This window comes from Vidua macroura, chromosome 10, assembly GCF_024509145.1.
Source record: "Vidua macroura isolate BioBank_ID:100142 chromosome 10, ASM2450914v1, whole genome shotgun sequence".
Lineage (NCBI taxonomy): Eukaryota > Metazoa > Chordata > Aves > Passeriformes > Viduidae > Vidua > Vidua macroura.
In genome coordinates, this window is record NC_071580.1 from 8,105,372 (window position 1) to 8,122,844 (window position 17,473).

Below are 17,473 nucleotides of genomic sequence, written 5' to 3' on the forward strand. Positions count from 1 at the left end.
TTTAAGAGCTTTGTTTATTTAATAGTGATCATGGCCTGCATGCGGCACAGCTAAAGGAAAAGTAGGGTAAACCCAAGGGTTTGCATGCCAAAGCACTTAGCATCAGAACTTTTAATTCTTTTGTTTCTACCTAATATGTCAGTCTGGCCACTACAGTTGTTAAATTTCTGCTTTCATGTGAAGTAGTGGAAAAAATACCTTTTTTTAATTTTCAAACCAACCCTGCTGGCAGTTTCTAAAGATAATACAGCTGCTGCAGTAGAACATATGGTTCCAACCTTATATTAACCTTGTTTCTAACTAGACCCTTATTTTCACAGCACTGCTTCTGGTGAAATTAGCCAAAGAAATGAATGTGTTATTGTATTGTGATAGATGTGAGGAAAAAACATCTATTTTACCTTCTGAAATTTTATCTCCTGTGTTAGGAAACAAAATTGGCACTGCTGTGGTGGTATCCATCTAATTGTTTGTTTCTTTGATGTGAACAGCTTTTGAACTATGTAGATCATTTCAGTCTGACAGAGGGGTAGAGGATTGATAAATTAGCCAAACCTAAACCAGCACTTTGGGTGCACTGTGAGCTTGACTGGTTTCTTGCCTGCTTCCTTCCCAAGTACCTTGTGGCTCTCTCTGAAGCAGCCATTTGGAATATTTAGCTCAGTCGGTAGTTATGGGATAGGGAGCAGTGGTGGAGGAGTATGGCAGTGACCAAAGGAGACATGAAAGGAAACAGAGAGCTCTGTGGAGGCGTGTGGGAGGTGTGGTGAAAGGGGTAAGATCACTGATTGAGTTGCTGCATTGGGAATTCAGAGGGGATGTAGGACAGCTTTGCATAGGAAACTGCATTTCAGTACTTCTCCAGAATACAGAACAGCTGATGTTTACATGCTGATATGTCTATTTCTTTTTAGACCTCTTGGGCCTGAAAGTCTCTTACTTCGTGGAGCAAGATTAAAAAACACTAAAGAAATATTTGGTTTGTAGACATCTAAATATTTAAAGAGTATTCTCTTCTTAAAGCCTGTTGATGAACTGTGTTTTAATTCTACTTGACTGAAGAAATTGTAATAATCTTGCTGACTGTTACCTGAGGGGATATGATTATAGATGAAAGTAATATTATGTTGAAGAACCTCTAAGGATATGAAGTTCCAGCTTTGCTTTGTGAAAATATTTGAAGTGGTTCGATAAAGGAATAGCTTAACTTCAATGGATAAGTGACTGTTCTTACTGTTACCTATTGTTGAAGGCTTTCTCCTGAGATTTACCATGCTGATTTCCATAAAATACATATTGAAGAGCAGTACAGTCATAATAATGAAGAGTGTTAAAGTAGGTGTTAAAATTACTTCAGTAGTACTCTTTTACTACAGAAGAGTCTTGCAAATAGTACAAAATACTGTCTCTTAATAAACACAGAAGTAGTACCACCTTTTGCTTTTATCCTATATTTCTCAAAATGAAAAATCCTGCAAATTGTATTTATGCAGAAAATGAAGTCTGACTCTTCCCCCCTTCCTTCCCAGGTGTTGCTGTGTATACAGGTATGGAGACAAAGATGGCATTAAATTACAAGAGTAAATCTCAGAAACGGTCAGCAGTAGAAAAGTATGTTTATTTTCTAATATCTCTCTTATTTGTAGAGCTTTAACTTGGTTTTCCCTGTGTAGCCTTGAAACCCTGGTGGTCTCATCATGGAGTTGTAGGCAAAGGGAAGAGTGTTAATTGCCTTGCCTTCAGTAGGGAGCTATAAAGATAAAATCCATTTTTTGATATTACATCCTTTAGTAGTGTACAAAGTGGAAATATCCAAGCTTGCTCCTGCTTGCAGGGTAGGTGTTACTATGATAGATATTTATATTGAATCTCATTATTTATTTTAAAAGGAAAAGGAGTTCTGATATTTTGCCTTTATTCCAGTTACTAAAAATCTGAGAGAGCCCCCTTGCATTCTTGTGCAAATATATAGCTACATACAAACAACAGTATGTAGCACAAGAGAAGTTCAGTTGTCAAAGCATGGGCAGGAAGGATGGTCTGGCTGGTTACAGAACAAGAAGCAGGTATGACTATCCTGCTCTAGCCTGGCCTGGATTAAATGTTCAGCTGCACATGGCAGTGCTCTTCTAACTGAGGAAAGAGTGTGGCTGTGCTTGTTTGTACTGCCTGCACAGCCTGGCAAGCTCCTTGGGGCAAAAGAGGACCAGTGTGGGACTGTAGGTGTGACACAAGTCACCTGTTGGGGTGTTCCTGCACCTTAATCTAGTCTTCATATTGCTATATAGAGAGTTTATCTTAGTCAGATGTAGAATTTCTTTCCCATTCTGTTGCCTGCTTGTCACATAGGAACTTTATATCTGTATCAAGCACAGGCTACACTTTCTAAAAAAGGCCCAACAAGTTTTTGATCAATTCATGTAACCACACTGTGTCAACAGACGAGGTAAAATAAACTGAAATTTCTTGCTTTATTTCTTTGCCTCTTTATAGGTCCATGAATTCCTTTTTGATTATTTATCTAATAATCCTCCTCTTTGAAGCCATTCTTAGCACTATTTTAAAGTATGCATGGCAAGCTGAAGAGAAATGGGATGAGCCTTGGTATAATGAAAAAACAGAGCATGAAAGAAACAGCAGTAAGGTAACGTAGTTCTGCCCAGTTGCATATCTGAGGGACACTCAATGTCATATATATTATGTCTCTATTCTATGTGTAACCACCACATAATCCACTTGCAAGTCTCTGTGCTGTTGTCTCAGTGATTTTTGAGTTAGTCCCCTGTAGCCTCACCATTGTGTAGAAACATTTCTACCTCTGTTACTGGTTGGACTTCTTCCTTTATGAAAAGATCAGACTTTTTGAAAACTTTTGAAAAGGCTTTGTTAGGGCATATTTCTGATGGCCTGGGTTCTAATTATTGTTCTTTAGGATGTCTTTTGTCATTCCATAAAGGAAAAGAGGACGAGGAGGGCTGTTCTTGTGTATGTTCTATTGCAGTGATTTCACAGTTCAGGAATTCTGTACGTTCTGTGATGTTGAGATGGTTTGGGCAATTTCGTAAGGCTGTAATTTTGCTCATGCTCCTGCTTGCCTGCTCAGTTCTCTTTACAGATTGAAGGGATACTTTAAAGTGTCCCTGAAATCTGTGGTTCTGAAAAGTACGTCTTTTTTCAATTAGTCTGTATTTTCCTTTGTTCTCTTTAATTTTTGATTTCTGTATGAGTCTGCCTTTGTCCAAAGCAGTTCAGGAGCTTAATCTGAAATAATTGCTATGCAAGTTAGTCTAGCCTATGGAGCCTTTCAGTTATGAAGAGAGCAGGGATAAGTATTTCCTCAATCTTTACATTCCTTTGCCATCAGGAATGTAGAGAGCCATGTGTGTTTCTGCAGTGTCATTCTCCTTCTGTCATGTCTTTGTTTTTCTGTCTCCCACGTTGACTTCCACAATCTGCTTTGCATTTCTCAGCATGCTGACATCCTTACTCAGAGTGCTTTCCCTGTCCATCTCCTCCTGTGTGTGCAGATTGTTATTTCATTGCCATTGCTTGAAGAAATTCTCTAACTTAAGTAATTGTCACTACCTCCCTTAGATGAATTACTGCTCTCACTTTCTACCTGATTTTTCTGGTTTAGTCTGGAAGATCTCTTTAGGCACAGAATTTGCTGAGTTTTTGTCAGCTACTTTAATTATTTATTAAATACTTACAGCAATGCTCCCTAAAGAGGAAGAACAGACATTATTTAGCTTTGCAAATTGTTGACTACTTTTATGCTTCCTTTATTTAAAATGTTCTCCTGCACCAATATCTGGTGGAGTTAAAAGACATGCCTGGTTTTTGTCACCTCTAGTCTCCCTTGCTCAAGATTCAAGTGTTGGTAAGAGTCTTTCCAAAATACAAGTTAGATACTGAGTTTGTTGTGCAGATGAAAAAGAGACTGTACTGTTGCACTTCAGGGGTTGTTAAAATTACCATACCTAGTAAAAAGAAGTTTCTCTCCTGTCCCATAGGTGTTGCCTGATATGTGTGTGTGGAACAAAATTATTTGAAGAGGCATAAAAGAAATCCACATGGTCCCTTTCTTTTTGTGTAGTCTGGATCACCCAAATCACTGGGGAGTGCCAGCAAACAGGAACCCTCTTGACACTTTGTTATCCTGAAACAACGGAGTGCTTGCAGATTCCTCTGACAGCATGGAAAATCACTTGTTTGCCTTCACAACTTAGGGTTCCTCATAAAAGCTTACATGAATGATGCTGTTTGATGGAATGGGGAACACATTTGATTTCTCAGACCAAACTCTTTCACAGCTGGAAAACAAAATCACCATAGCAGTTAATATTAATTGGCAGCCCTCCTGATAGGTTCAGTAGAGAGACAAAATTTAATGAAGTTGAGAATTGAAACCTCCAGTCACAGCATAAGGCAGACGTTTTGCATCAGTGTGAAGGTGTGTTACTGGGGCAACCTGCAAATGCCTGTGTTGTCACTGGAGTGTTGTCTCTCTCTTGTGTGTGTGGGACTTGGGCTTCTCTGGCTCTCCCAGTTTGTCATTTTTCATGCATATTGAAGCATAATTAAGTCACCATGTTTTGCCTGACCACTCTGGTAATCTTTGTTTTCTTTTTTTCTCTTGTAGATCCTGAGATTTATTTCAGATTTTCTTGCTTTTCTGGTACTTTACAATTTTATCATACCCATTTCACTCTATGTGACCGTTGAGATGCAGAAATTTCTTGGATCATTTTTTATTGGCTGGGATCTTGACCTCTATCATGAAGAAACAAACCAGAGAGCACAAGTAAATACTTCAGACCTCAATGAGGAATTGGGACAGGTAAAAAATACGTTGTCTGTTGGATTTTTTTCACCTATTTTCTACTTAGTTTTTAATATTAAAATTTGTTACTGTGGGCTTTTTATTACTTGTGATATGATTTCTGATTAATTTTTAAATAAGGTATAAAGACCTGATGGCAGAAGTTAAAATTCTTATATGATTTAAAAAAAAATCTGTGTAATAGAAAGTGTGAGTGGAGATTATTATATCTTTTCTCTCCTAACAAGTACATGCAATTCCAAGTTTGTGTTTTTGTTTTATTTTACAAAAGGTAGAGTATGTGTTTACAGACAAAACTGGTACATTAACTGAAAATGAGATGCAGTTTCGGGAGTGCTCTATTAATGGCATAAAATACCAAGAGGTCAATGGTAAACTAACTCCAGAAGGATTTTCTGAAGATTCTCCAGATGGAAATAGGCATGGTTTGGTAAGGCTCTTTGGTTTTCCTACCATTAGTCATCCTAGTTGGAAAATGTTTTATTTCAGAGAAATATTAGTGTACCATTAGCATTAAAAAACCCCCAACCCAAACATAAATCAGAATTTCTGAATAGTTTGAAGCTTTCAAGTGTCACTGAACAAATAATATTTATTAAACATGCTGAGATATGATTATTTAACATGAAATGTTTGGTAGATTTATAAGTAAAAACACTTTTTCCTTAAGTGTGTTCAAAATGGGGTTGATATGTAAATGTTACAAGTCAAGTTTTTTTTCTTTCTTCTAGGTGAAAGAGGAAGAGCTCTTCTTGAAAGCAGTTTGTCTGTGTCATACAGTGCAGATCAATGCAGATCAGACAGATGGTGCTGATGGTCCCTGGCATGCCAATGGAATAACAGCCCCCCTGGAATATTATGCTTCTTCCCCAGATGAGAAGGCTTTGGTGGAAGCTGCGAGCCGGTGAGCAGCACTGCCAAGGCTGTCTGACACAGGAATTGCCTGCCAGGGCAACCTTAAAAATGCCTCAGGACACTGGTGAAACCCAGGGCCTGGCACTGTCACCTGACTGGGAAAACATTCAGATGTAAAATACACAACCCCCTAGGTGTATTATAAAGTGATAATTTAAAATATTTATGAAAATACCTGAAAAATTACAGTGGTCAGAATATGATATGAATAAAATACTGCAGAAATGGGCATTCTTAATTTTCCTTAGGAGCAGAGTACAGTAATGGGGTTTAAGAGTCCTTTTCTTCCCTGCCATCTTCCCCTCCCTCCATTAATAGGCATTCTGTCTAAAGTGATCATTAAATGTATATTTTCTTTATTTTTAGGGTTGGAGTAGTATTTACTGGAATTAGTGGAGACAGTATGGAAGTAAAAAGTCTCGGAAAACCAGAGAGGTATTTGGTTTTTCTCCTTGATTATTTTGAAGGCTAGAACAATAGTGAAGATTAATGTAATGTTCACCTTTTAATCCTCTTTGTTCATAAGCAAACCTTGCCTTTCCACAGCGTGCTCTGTTTAATGCTTTTCCCTTGATGTCTTCAAGACAGCTTGCATCTTATTCCTTACCAATTGTAGCTGAGATGCAAGAATTTTGTGTGAGTTACTCTGTGTAGGTGTGTGTTGTAACAGTTTGTATCTTTGCCCATTCCTCAAAGGTTGAGACTGTAGCAGAGTTGGAAAACTGAATTGCTTATTCAAGTCTCGTTTCAGTTCTCGAAATTCCCAGAATCAGTCTCGTCTGTGCATAATTTAATCAGATATTTTAAACTTTCCTAAAATGAGTACAAATTATTAATAACTGTATATCTGCAGTATGCCATAACTCTTTTTACTCATTTGATCTGTCAGCTAGTTGGCAGTACTTTGAATTTAAATGTCTAAAATTAATTTTCTAAGCTAGTGGTAACATAACAAAAACTGATCCACTTACCACAGCACATACTCTTTTTAGACAGTCTAGATTTTTTACAAATTTGTCAGAAACAAAATGTAGTTTTCAAAGTTATACTTCAAGTAACAACAGAAGGTTGAAGAAATATATAGTAGCTGCTTGTAATTGCCAAATGTCAAGTTAGTATTCAGAAAGCTATTCCTCTTGGTAGAAGAACCTTTTATTCTTACAGAACAGAATTAAGCATATACAAACTGATAAAAAGCAATGAACAGTGATTGTTGTTCAGCATTGCTTTCGGAGTTTCTGTACAAAAATGACACTTTGAGGAAAGGTCTGTGGTGTAAAGAGTCTATTTATAAGTAATTGTCTTCGGAAATTTATTTCTAAAAATGTTTTCTTCCCGTTCCCTCTTTTAAAACACAAAATACAGGTATAAATTGCTTCATGTTTTGGAGTTCGATCCAAATCGCAGACGAATGAGTGTCATTGTAGAGAGTCCCTCAGGTACGTGATCAGAAATTGCACAAGCAGCACTTGATAACTTCTTAAACAACATTATTTTTAATTTCAGTTCTGTTTGACTTTCTAGGAGAGAAGCTTTTATTCACAAAGGGAGCAGAATCTTCCATTCTTCCTCGTAGTAAGAGTGGAGAAATAGATAAAACAAGGATACATGTGGATGAATTTGCTTTGGTGAGTGTATATGCTTGCCCAGCTCCCAGTCTCAGCTGATCAGAAGAAAATTCATGCAGTATAAATTGTGACTTGAAGTGAAAAAATTGCTGGTGACATCTTCTTGTTAGATCAGAATCTTGTCTATTCTGAATGTAGTCTTTTATTTTCTTGCAGAAAGGCCTAAGAACTTTGTGTGTGGCCTACAGAAGATTCACACCTGAGGAGTACCAAGAAATTGGCAAGCGCCTTCATGAGGCCAGGACTGCCTTACAGCAGCGGGAGGAGAGATTAGCAGATGTGTTCAACTTCATAGAAAGGGATCTGGAGTTACTTGGGGCTACAGGAGTAGAAGACAAGTATGCCACGGAGTTACTGCTATCTATGCTCAAACCCAGCGAGTTTAGGATTTATACTTGAAATATGAAGTGTGAAAAGCTCTCCCACTATGACCAAAAGTTCTGTGCTGTTCTTCTTTAGTATATTCACCTTTGGATTGAGGCAGATTCAAAATAAAACTTGTACCAGCTGATTCTGTCTTAATAACGGTGATGTACAGTGTGTTTCATCTCATAAGAGAGATATCATGTATTTGAAATTGAATAGTTGCAGCAAATATTTAGTGTAACAGCAAATTCCTTAGGAAAGCTTCTACACACAGCTCCTTTGCAAAGCATTCTGCTTGTGCTCTGTAGGTCACAGGGTGTGTTGTATGCTGAAGTGGGCACGTGGGGCTTGAGAAGCTTTTCATGCACCACAGTAGCCAGAAATTATTGTGGCCTGTTTTAAAGCTTCTCAAATGCAGTAACGGTGCCTAGTTTAAATCAAGATACACTTAGTACAAATTTTTGATCCCTTAGAAGGATTGAAGTTTAGTTTTTGTTTCATCAAGACCTTTGTTTTGTTGCTGGTAACAGAATATCTATGATTCTCTGAAAATACATGTAACATTGGAAAGGCACACTTAACTCACCATGACAGAGGGGTTACAGTGGTAGCATGGAGTTACTGTGTGAGCTCTTTTGTTTGTAAAGTGTTCAGTTGGATATTTAAGATTTTTCTTGTTTCTAGACTGCAGGAGAAAGTCCAAGAAACTATAGAAGCCCTCAGGCTGGCTGGTATCAAAGTGTGGGTGCTCACTGGAGACAAGCACGAAACAGCTGTCAGTGTCAGTTTATCCTGTGGACACTTTCACAGAACCATGAACATCCTTGAGCTTGTGCAGCACAAGTCAGACAGTACCTGTGCAGAACAGCTGAGGCAGCTAGCCAAGAGGTAAAATACCTGAGATGTCACTATCTCAGTGATGATCTTAGCTTGGGTTGCTTTCATTTTTAAATATTATGGCAGTGTCTTTGATGCATGTGCCAAACAAAGAAGTTGTCTTTAAAAAAAAAATTATTAATATCATTACAGACTGGAAGAAGTAGTTTGTCTGACAGATTAACTCCTTTGCTTATTATCTGGCCAACAACATAGTTTATAGCAAAATCGGAATTTTACCGTTAACACTGGTACAAAGTCAACATTTTTGTCCCTGAATAGAATAAAGGAAGACCATGTTATCCAGCATGGACTGGTTGTGGATGGGACCAGCCTCTCTCTTGCACTCAGGGAACATGAAAAACTGTTCATGGAAGTTTGCAAAAACTGTTCTGCAGTGTTGTGCTGTCGCATGGCACCCCTTCAGAAAGCAAAGGTAAGTGAGAATATAGTCAGGGTTGCCTTTGAAGTATTTTTATCATGCTTTGAGGAGGCTAGGATTTCTTTGTTTGTCTGACCCTTTTTGTGACCTCTGAATCCTTGTTAAATTCAGATCTAGAGTAGTTTGCTAATTTTCAAACATGTGTTTGAAAATTTGCAAGTGGATGGAAAAATCAAAATACTGCCAAGCTCAACTTCATTCTGCCTCTTGAGTGTTCATTAAGGCAGCAGCTCTCCCAGTCTCCTGCATGCTTTTGCTTTAGCTGCTCTATCACTTCTCCAGACCTAAAAATAAATTGAAAATTCATGAACCTGTAAGGAGCAACTGCTTCTTTAAATACTTTAAAATACCCAAATTTGAGGAAGAAGTAAAAGGGAAGGGAAGGCAAGGCCTGGTCTCTAGGAAAGGTTTGCCTTAATGCTCTCTTCTAATATCATTTTTCCTTCACATGTACTGAATTTTGCTCAAATACATGTTGGATAAGAGTCAAATTCAGATTTATATTGTTTTTTTTTTTTTTTCGACTCCATAAAGCTAAGCTCTGAAGGACTATAATATTCTTTTCTTTTGAAATTTTCTCTTCATGAAAAGACATCTCTTGACCTTAAAGCACTAGGAAACCCTTCTGTGAGGTATTAGGTGTTCAAGAGGCAGGCTGTTTTACTGTAACAGAAGTGACCTGTTTGGAGGTCACTCTTCCTTCCAGAGTTTTCATGCAGTCTTTAGAATCACTTCAGTATGGAACTGTTCATCTGGTATAGTATCAGTCAAATGTTGAAAGGAAGTTGTAGCTACACTGAGTAAACCAATCTGTTGGATATGTCAACGCTCTCCATTCTTTTGGCTGAAATTTTTGCCATCCTGTCTCTTTAAGGTGCAGTTACTTGTCAGTGTCATGTCCTTGTTCTTATTTTGTCATTTAACTTGATTTATAATGTTTTGTACTGCTTTCCTTAATTCTTCTCCTCACCAGCAGATAATGGAGATTATTTCCTGTCTTGAGTCATGAAGTACAGCAAAATGTAATTTTAATTGCAGTGAATTTTTAATTTCAAACATCGAAGTATATAAATCACCAAGACAAATGCCATACAACTTGAGGGGTAGGGAAGGAAGTGCAGAGCAGTTTAGTCTAATCTTGCACATTATTTTTTGCTGTAGGCAACATTTTGTGAGATTTATTCCAAGATTAAGCTGGAACTCAGCTTAATACTTCCTGCATCTTTAATTATAATGCATGTTAATGTTTGGTTAGTGGTCTCACTACTAATTTTGGTATGTTTTATGACTCAAAATCTTATTTAAACATCATCATTTCAGTCATTTTGAGCTACTGCTGATTGCTGCTGTTAACATTTGCTAAAGGATTTATCTTGACCTTTTCTCATAGATGTTTGCCTGTCCAAATTACCCAGGCCTTGGGGATTTCAAGAGGACTGATCTGGGTGACATCCTGCAGCCTTGTTACGTCTCTAAGGCTGCTTCCTAGGATCTAATACTAAATGTATTTGAAATAATTACCCCTTAGGAATGGGGAACCTTTAAACTTGAATATTAATACCTACAATTAGGGAATGTATTCCCACAATCAGGTGGATTTCTCTGAGCTGTGGACTTTGTTTAATCACTGTTGCATTCCTCATGTGAAGTGAATTCCCACTCCTGTAAATCAATGCCCTGATACTGCCAGCCACAACTCAATTACTCCAATACAGTTTTTTGTGTCTACTTAACTTCATGCAGTTGCTCCATTAATAGTTCCACTTTGGGGTTTCTGGAACTTGAGGAGGAAAATGTTTTGTTATACATATTTATTTCCTTGGTTTTGGAAAACGCCTTGATCTGTGTTCATACCTTTACCTGCAGCCCACTTACAACTGAATTAGTGAATCTTCTACCTTAAGCTAGAGTTCTGTGGGAGGTTAATGAATCACTAATTCTCCTTACCCAAAAGCCTCATCTAACTAGCTCCTTTGTATTTAGAGTATTATTGACACTTGTATTGAAGATCTGTTATCGCTGCTCCTCTTCTGAGTATTTTAGGGCCTTGCATGTTAACAGTTTTTTCCCTCATTCTGTCATATCTTCTTCTGTTTCTTTGTCAGTTGAGGATACCCCTTGATGATAATGAAGTTGCTTTAGAAAGAAGCTATTTTCCTTAATAATGGCATATTGATCTTTTAGCTAATGCATTTGCTTTTTCAAATTCTTCTTTCACCTGGATCAGTTCCATTAATTATAAATATGAAGAATCTGGGTTTATTAAAGGGCATTAAATCTGTATTAGTCTGTAAGTAAATTTTCAGTTCTAAATTTTACTTGACTTTGTTTTGTATGATAAAGCACCAAACTAAGAGTTGTAACAGAACACTGAAATAAGAACAGGAAAATAGGCTCAAGGCAGATATAATATTTAAATCAGGCTTGTGCTCCAGAACAGGCAGCTTTTATAAAAAGAAAGAATTATTTTCTAAAGAAGGAATTAATGTATGCATGTGATATGCCAAAGATATTTTTTACCCAAACATGCATGTTCATAAAACATATTAATTATATCTACAGATAGACAGCTAACTGAGATACTTGGGAATTGCTGGCATGGTTTGTAGGCAGACTGTCTAATCTGAAAGTGTTTAATTTTCTTTCTGCAGGTGGTTCGACTGTTAAAAACCTCTCCAGAGAAGCCCATAACGTTGGCGATTGGAGATGGTGCTAACGATGTGAGCATGATCCAGGAGGCACATGTTGGCATAGGTAACTTCCTTCTGTCTCCACCAAGTGGGGCTTCTTTCTTTGAACCAGCATCGAATGAGCAGCTTCCTTTAGTTGTAAGTGTGAGGAATAATACCTTCCTTTGCTACACTGCTGAAGTCCTTGCAGTGTTGAAGTGCAGGAAAACAGAGCTGTAGCTTCAGATGTGTGGTGTTGGGCTTTTTAAACTTCAGTTTTCATTACACTTAACCTGTTTTGTGTTTTGTTTCCCAAACATTACAGGAATCATGGGCAAGGAAGGACGGCAAGCTGTAAGAAACAGTGACTATGCAATAGCACGGTTTAAATTCCTCTCCAAGTTGCTTTTTGTTCATGGGCACTTTTACTATATTAGAATAGCAACCCTTGTACAGTACTTTTTTTATAAGGTGAGTTTTTTTCCCAGTAAGAAATTTATTTCAGATCTGAGATTCTTGTTGGGATCAGGTTAAATATCTCTGTTTAAACATGTTTTCTGGGCTTTTTTATTTTATATTTTACAACCAAATGCAGTAATTTAACTGTGAAATTGTTTAGTCTTTCCACCTAGAAATAGGCTTTAAATACTGCAGTGAGTTTGTCTATGCTGAGAGGCTGACGTGTTTGTTTTGTTTGTTTGCTTGGGGTTCTTTTGGGTTTTTTTACTTGTTCATCAGTCTTCATAACAAGTCAAAACTCACTATCTTTGTTGAATTTTATCTGGGATTTCAGCTTTGGCTCCCAAGTCCCTTTTGAAGTTGTTTTCTTTCATTTAATGACAATAGCATGGTGTTATATTTTGGTTTCTTCTTTGTTTGCTTCCATGCAACAAACACATATGAGCATGGCACAGCTTTATTGAATAATATGTGGAATCTATTCAGCAAAGAAATTCTGAAAAAGAAACTGAAGGGGAAAATGAATGGGTTTCTTCTACTTAATTGCTACTTAGACTCCTGTAGTGTCTAAGTAGTGAGATACAGTATCTCAGGATATACAGGAGATACTGTATCTCCTGTAGTGAGATACAGTTAAGCTCATACTTTTCAGGTTCATTGTCCCAAAGGACAAACAGACAAAATATCCTCTCAAGAAAAGCATCTTGCTTTACTTTGCCAAGTAAAATGCTGAAAGGCTGTGTGCTCTCCCTGTGTGTTTTTAGCAGCTTGTAAGAGTTAGCAATTTCTTTTAGGGCTGTGAGGCATGTACTAAGGATTAACTATTTCCTTAATTTCTCTTTATTTCAGAATGTGTGCTTTATTACACCACAATTTTTATATCAGTTCTTCTGTTTGTTTTCACAACAAGTAAGTATTGCATACCTGACTTCTTGTCTGTGAAACACTTGAGGTCTATAATTAAGAAAATAGGAGGGAGACACAAGGAGCAGTAGAGATGTTACACTTAGCAAATACCCAGCTTCTTTTTCTGTATTTGATAGCTGATGCTATTTGATTGTTTTGTGAGTGCAGCTCTTTTCCTAACTAGCAAATTAATGTAACTGATCAATTGTTGCTGCTATAGGTATGCTAATAAATCTTTATCAATTCCAAGGCATAAAATGCTTTTTGCTTTCCTTTGCAGACGCTCTATGACAGTGTCTACCTGACTTTGTACAATATTTGTTTCACTTCCCTGCCTGTCCTCATCTACAGTCTTTTTGAGCAGCATGTGCACCCGCATGTATTGCAGAGTAAACCTGTGCTCTACAGGTATGTATGTCCTGCATCAAATCCCACAGGGGCACATCTTGTACAGCAGCAGTGGCATCTGCACAGCTCTGAACTTGCTATTAGGCATTTGTACAATAATTATCTGTAATTTAGGCATTTTTAGTAATGATCTTGATGAGGAAGAATTGAAGCTACATAGTTCTCATTCTAAAAGTTAATTAAAATGAGTATTTTTAAGAGAAGTGTCTTTTTATGTCAACCATGTTGTGAGTGAAGAGCACTGAGCACTTGGTCAGCTTACATGATTGGCAGCCTTCTCCTCCATTACATGTAGGAGATGAAAATCACTCAGACAAGGAGAATGAAAAACTAGGACACCATGATTAGGAGTATCACCACAAAAAAATCCTTTACTAAGAGGAGGAGTGATTTCCTGTAGAATTAGATGTCCTCCCAGTGGTAGCATGTTGCACTGCATACTGCTTTTTGGAGAAAAAAGTAGGTATTTTTGTAAAAAAGAGGTATCTTCTCTCAGATGTTTTTCTTTTTGTAAAGGTCTTTTAAGCAGAGCAAGGGGTAAGTATCAGGAGATCTGGCTTTTTCTTCTCTTGCAGTTCCACATCCAGGAACAAGAATTCTAGTTTGTGCTATTCTGAATTTGACCCATTAGCGACCCTGGCCATTGGTGACCTCTCCTTAAAGCAGAGCCAAATCATGAGAGCTCAGAGTTCTTTTTTTGCCCATGATTTCTGTATTTTTTTCGTATGTCAGCATTTGTTTAATGTGTCTTGGTGCAGTTGAAAGTTACATTTATTCAAAGCAGTAGCAGTCATGCAGTGTGGATAGCTGATGGTTATGGACAGTATGAAATCCAAAATCTGTTTTATTTCTGCAGAGACATCAGTAAAAATGCCCATCTGGGGTTTAAACCATTTCTTTACTGGACCATCTTGGGCTTCTTTCATGCATTTGTTTTCTTTTATGGCTCGTATCTTCTAATGGGAGAAGACACTTCTCTGCTGGGAAATGGCCAGGTAAAATATCATAAGTGTTATTCTACTATTGTATTTTTGTTGGTATTTCTTAGTGCTTTTTTTGAAAAATCTTCCTGTGTCCAAAAAATTTTGGTTTTATGAACTACAGTTATCAAAGATTCTTTGTCAGTATTTGTGTGTGCTCTCAAGAGTAACATTTCTTAGCAATTGTAAGGTGTTGTCAGAAAGCATATGTCCCTGAAGACCATATTTTTCAAGATAATAGATATATCATGGTTGTCTTAAACTTTGTTGAATTTCATAAACTGGGTTTTGTCAAAATCCTATTTCATGATGTCAGAAAATAAGAATATATATTCATTCATTCAAAATTAATTTTGAATTGGACTTAATTGAAATGTCAAGCAGTGGCTTCTCCTGAAAATATGTTATTTTAATTACTGTGATTTTTTCTAAATTTAGTGGTGCAAGCTGCTTTTAAATTATGCTTTTTATTCAGTAAGTGTTTTTAGGGTCATACTTTAATGAAATCATCATACACTAATTTGACACTTTCTATTTTAAAGATGTTAAAGTTCACAGGAAGAATCAATCAAAAAACCCTAAAGCTTGAATGAAACCATTATAAGTCTGTTTCCTTATTTCCCTTGGTTCTGAGTTAGTTAACTCAATTTAAAACAATTAGATACTGATTTTTCCCTTGTTAAACGTGGGTAGTAATGGAAAAATACATTTGCTTCTCATTATGCCATCCTTAATACTGGCATGAAGATCTTGCCAATTCTCATAATGCTTGGCAGAGTTCCAAGTTAGGGCGCAAGGGACAAAAGCAGCATCCTGCTGAATTCCCAGTGTCACCTGGTGCCAGGGAGTGGGTGTGAGCTCAGGAAGTTTAGTCAGAAATGCAGTGATGTTCAGACAGGGAACAGAATGGTCCTGAGGGGCTGCAGGCAGAGCTGGTGGTTGGCAGCATCCCTGCAGAGGGAGGAAGAGTGAATGGAGAGTGATGCAGCCACCTGGAGCACCCCTTCCATCATCAGATGTTTGATAAGAATGTTAAAACTGTTGTGCTTTAGACTAAAATGGCTCTTTCCAGCTGAGGCATGAGTGTGTCCTCTCTTGTCATTTGTTACAAGCTGTGGGATTTGAAATTCTTGTGAGCTGGTAAAGATCCTTCATGACTCTTGTAATGAGAGTCATGAGGTAATTTTAGACTGTGAATCAGTGTGTGTGGTGCATCCATCATCGGTTGTCAAAGCACCTCACTTCAAAATTGCTTAGTAAATGTCCTTGGGGCAGGAAGAGACTTCTCCCACTGTCTTTAGTAACAACTGTTTGGTTTGGGGAATTGGCAGCTGCCCTTTAGCTTCTTATGTGATATGACTTCAAATAAATTCTAAGACTTTTCTGGCTTTTAGTTACTCTGCCTCTCTGTGTTTGCTAAAAGATGTTGATTAGAACTGGTGGAACTGTGTTGCAGTAGAATATCTGCATTGAATAGATTCTTGCAAATTTAATGTGTGCCTGGAAAAGCCAAAATTAAGGGCAGGAGTATTTTGTGTGCTGCTGAAGTGCTTTCTTAAGCCCTCAAGAAGTGATCACCTGTACAGATCTGTGGTACAGGGTAGTGTTAGTGCAAGGCCTCACGTTTCCATTCCAAGTTCTCGGTTCAGAGCACAGCAGAATAGAAGAGATGGTAAATAATTTGTTAATGGTGGTGCTTTGTTAGGCTTACCTCAACACATTGTGCAACAACTTGATCTTTTAGTTGTTTTTTCTCCCCCCTTTTTCATGCTGTGCATGTCGTCAGATATTGAAACCTAACAGACAAATGGTAAGAGTTTAGAAGAGGAGGAGATACAAAATATTGTATCTGTTACTTCATAGGATTAAAGGATGCAGCATCCACAGTGTAAATGTGTTCAAAAATAAAATGGTGGCAAGAACCTGTGCGTGTTTTGCATTCTAACTCTGACCATTGAGAGCAGTGTTAGCAAAGACACTTTTTTTCACAGGTCACTCAGGAGAAGTTTAATTTTACTTTTAAGATGAATACTGCAGCAGTTAACAATAAGCACATTGCTTGTTAACCATTACTGTTGGTGGGACAAGTAAATCCAAGGCTGCAAGAAGGCATGTTATCACAAAGATCTTTAAAATTATCAGTAAATCCAGACTCATTACTGCCTCCATTTTGTACCTTATGTACCGAGGAGACAAGCAGTTGTGAGATCTGTTCTCTGACTGTTGGGATTTTTTGTCAGAGCTCTGCAACAAGAACTACAACTGTGTGAATCCCAGTTCTGTGCCCCTGTGTTGTACTGACACATTTAGCTCTAGGATTACCCTGGCTGCCTGTCTGCATGTGGTACCTTCCTCCTTGCTTGCTCAGTTTGCTACCAGTAAACTAGTAAATCCAGTTCTGAGGATTTGGTCATTGTTCAGTTTGTCAGTGGCAAAAACAGCTGTGAAACAGCCACATCTTCCCTGTGATCCCCCAGCCAGTTCCAGGCTGGACCTGGTGTAGAATGGCAGCCCTGAGTAGCATGTGTGTAGATTGATACAACCTCAGCATCCCTGCTTGGTTGTCAGAGCTAAGATTTTATTGTTGTAGACCTTGTTCAGAGTTTTGATAGTTTAATTTATGAGCACAAGAGAATACAAAAGTGACAGATTTCAGTGTTTCAGAATTAGAACTTAATTTTATGTTTATTAGCCTTGAAACAAAGTGTCTTTTCTTTAGAATTTTCTTAGTAAAATACAATGGCACCATTATTTTTGAATTGTATAATTGTGCTTGGGGTTAAAAGTGAACCTTCATTTGATGCTGCATGTTTAAAATTATCTGGAAGTATTTAAACTCAAAGGTGTTCTGCACTTAAAGTGAATACCTTCCACCCAATATTTCCTTTCTTTTGGACGCTTATATAATTGATAAAATCGGTGTCTTCATTTCCCTACCATTTCATATTACTTTTTTGGCCTTTTTTTTTTTTTTCGTATTT

At 37.5% G+C, this 17,473-nt stretch overlaps 1 protein-coding gene across 10 annotated transcripts in view; it reads left to right on the forward strand.

The window, feature by feature from the left end:
- The window catches only part of ATP11B (ATPase phospholipid transporting 11B (putative)), a 67,008-nt gene that overhangs the window by 27,234 nt on the left and 22,301 nt on the right, over positions 1 to 17,473 (forward strand). For 8 of the 10 annotated variants that reach the window (XM_053986976.1, XM_053986979.1, XM_053986974.1 and 5 more), the window contains exons 9-26: positions 915 to 979; positions 1,530 to 1,611; positions 2,494 to 2,644; positions 4,643 to 4,840; positions 5,115 to 5,273; positions 5,575 to 5,747; positions 6,125 to 6,193; positions 7,124 to 7,197; positions 7,283 to 7,386; positions 7,543 to 7,724; positions 8,437 to 8,640; positions 8,911 to 9,064; positions 11,722 to 11,824; positions 12,065 to 12,210; positions 13,048 to 13,107; positions 13,385 to 13,512; positions 14,369 to 14,507; positions 16,279 to 16,302. In XM_053986976.1, coding sequence (XP_053842951.1) covers positions 915 to 979; positions 1,530 to 1,611; positions 2,494 to 2,644; positions 4,643 to 4,840; positions 5,115 to 5,273; positions 5,575 to 5,747; positions 6,125 to 6,193; positions 7,124 to 7,197; positions 7,283 to 7,386; positions 7,543 to 7,724; positions 8,437 to 8,640; positions 8,911 to 9,064; positions 11,722 to 11,824; positions 12,065 to 12,210; positions 13,048 to 13,107; positions 13,385 to 13,512; positions 14,369 to 14,507; positions 16,279 to 16,302 — 2,215 coding nt within the window. The remainder of the gene's footprint in view (positions 1 to 914; positions 980 to 1,529; positions 1,612 to 2,493; positions 2,645 to 4,642; positions 4,841 to 5,114; positions 5,274 to 5,574; positions 5,748 to 6,124; positions 6,194 to 7,123; positions 7,198 to 7,282; positions 7,387 to 7,542; positions 7,725 to 8,436; positions 8,641 to 8,910; positions 9,065 to 11,721; positions 11,825 to 12,064; positions 12,211 to 13,047; positions 13,108 to 13,384; positions 13,513 to 14,368; positions 14,508 to 16,278; positions 16,303 to 17,473) is intronic. The other 2 variants (XM_053986972.1, XM_053986973.1) reach the window with 1 other exon arrangement.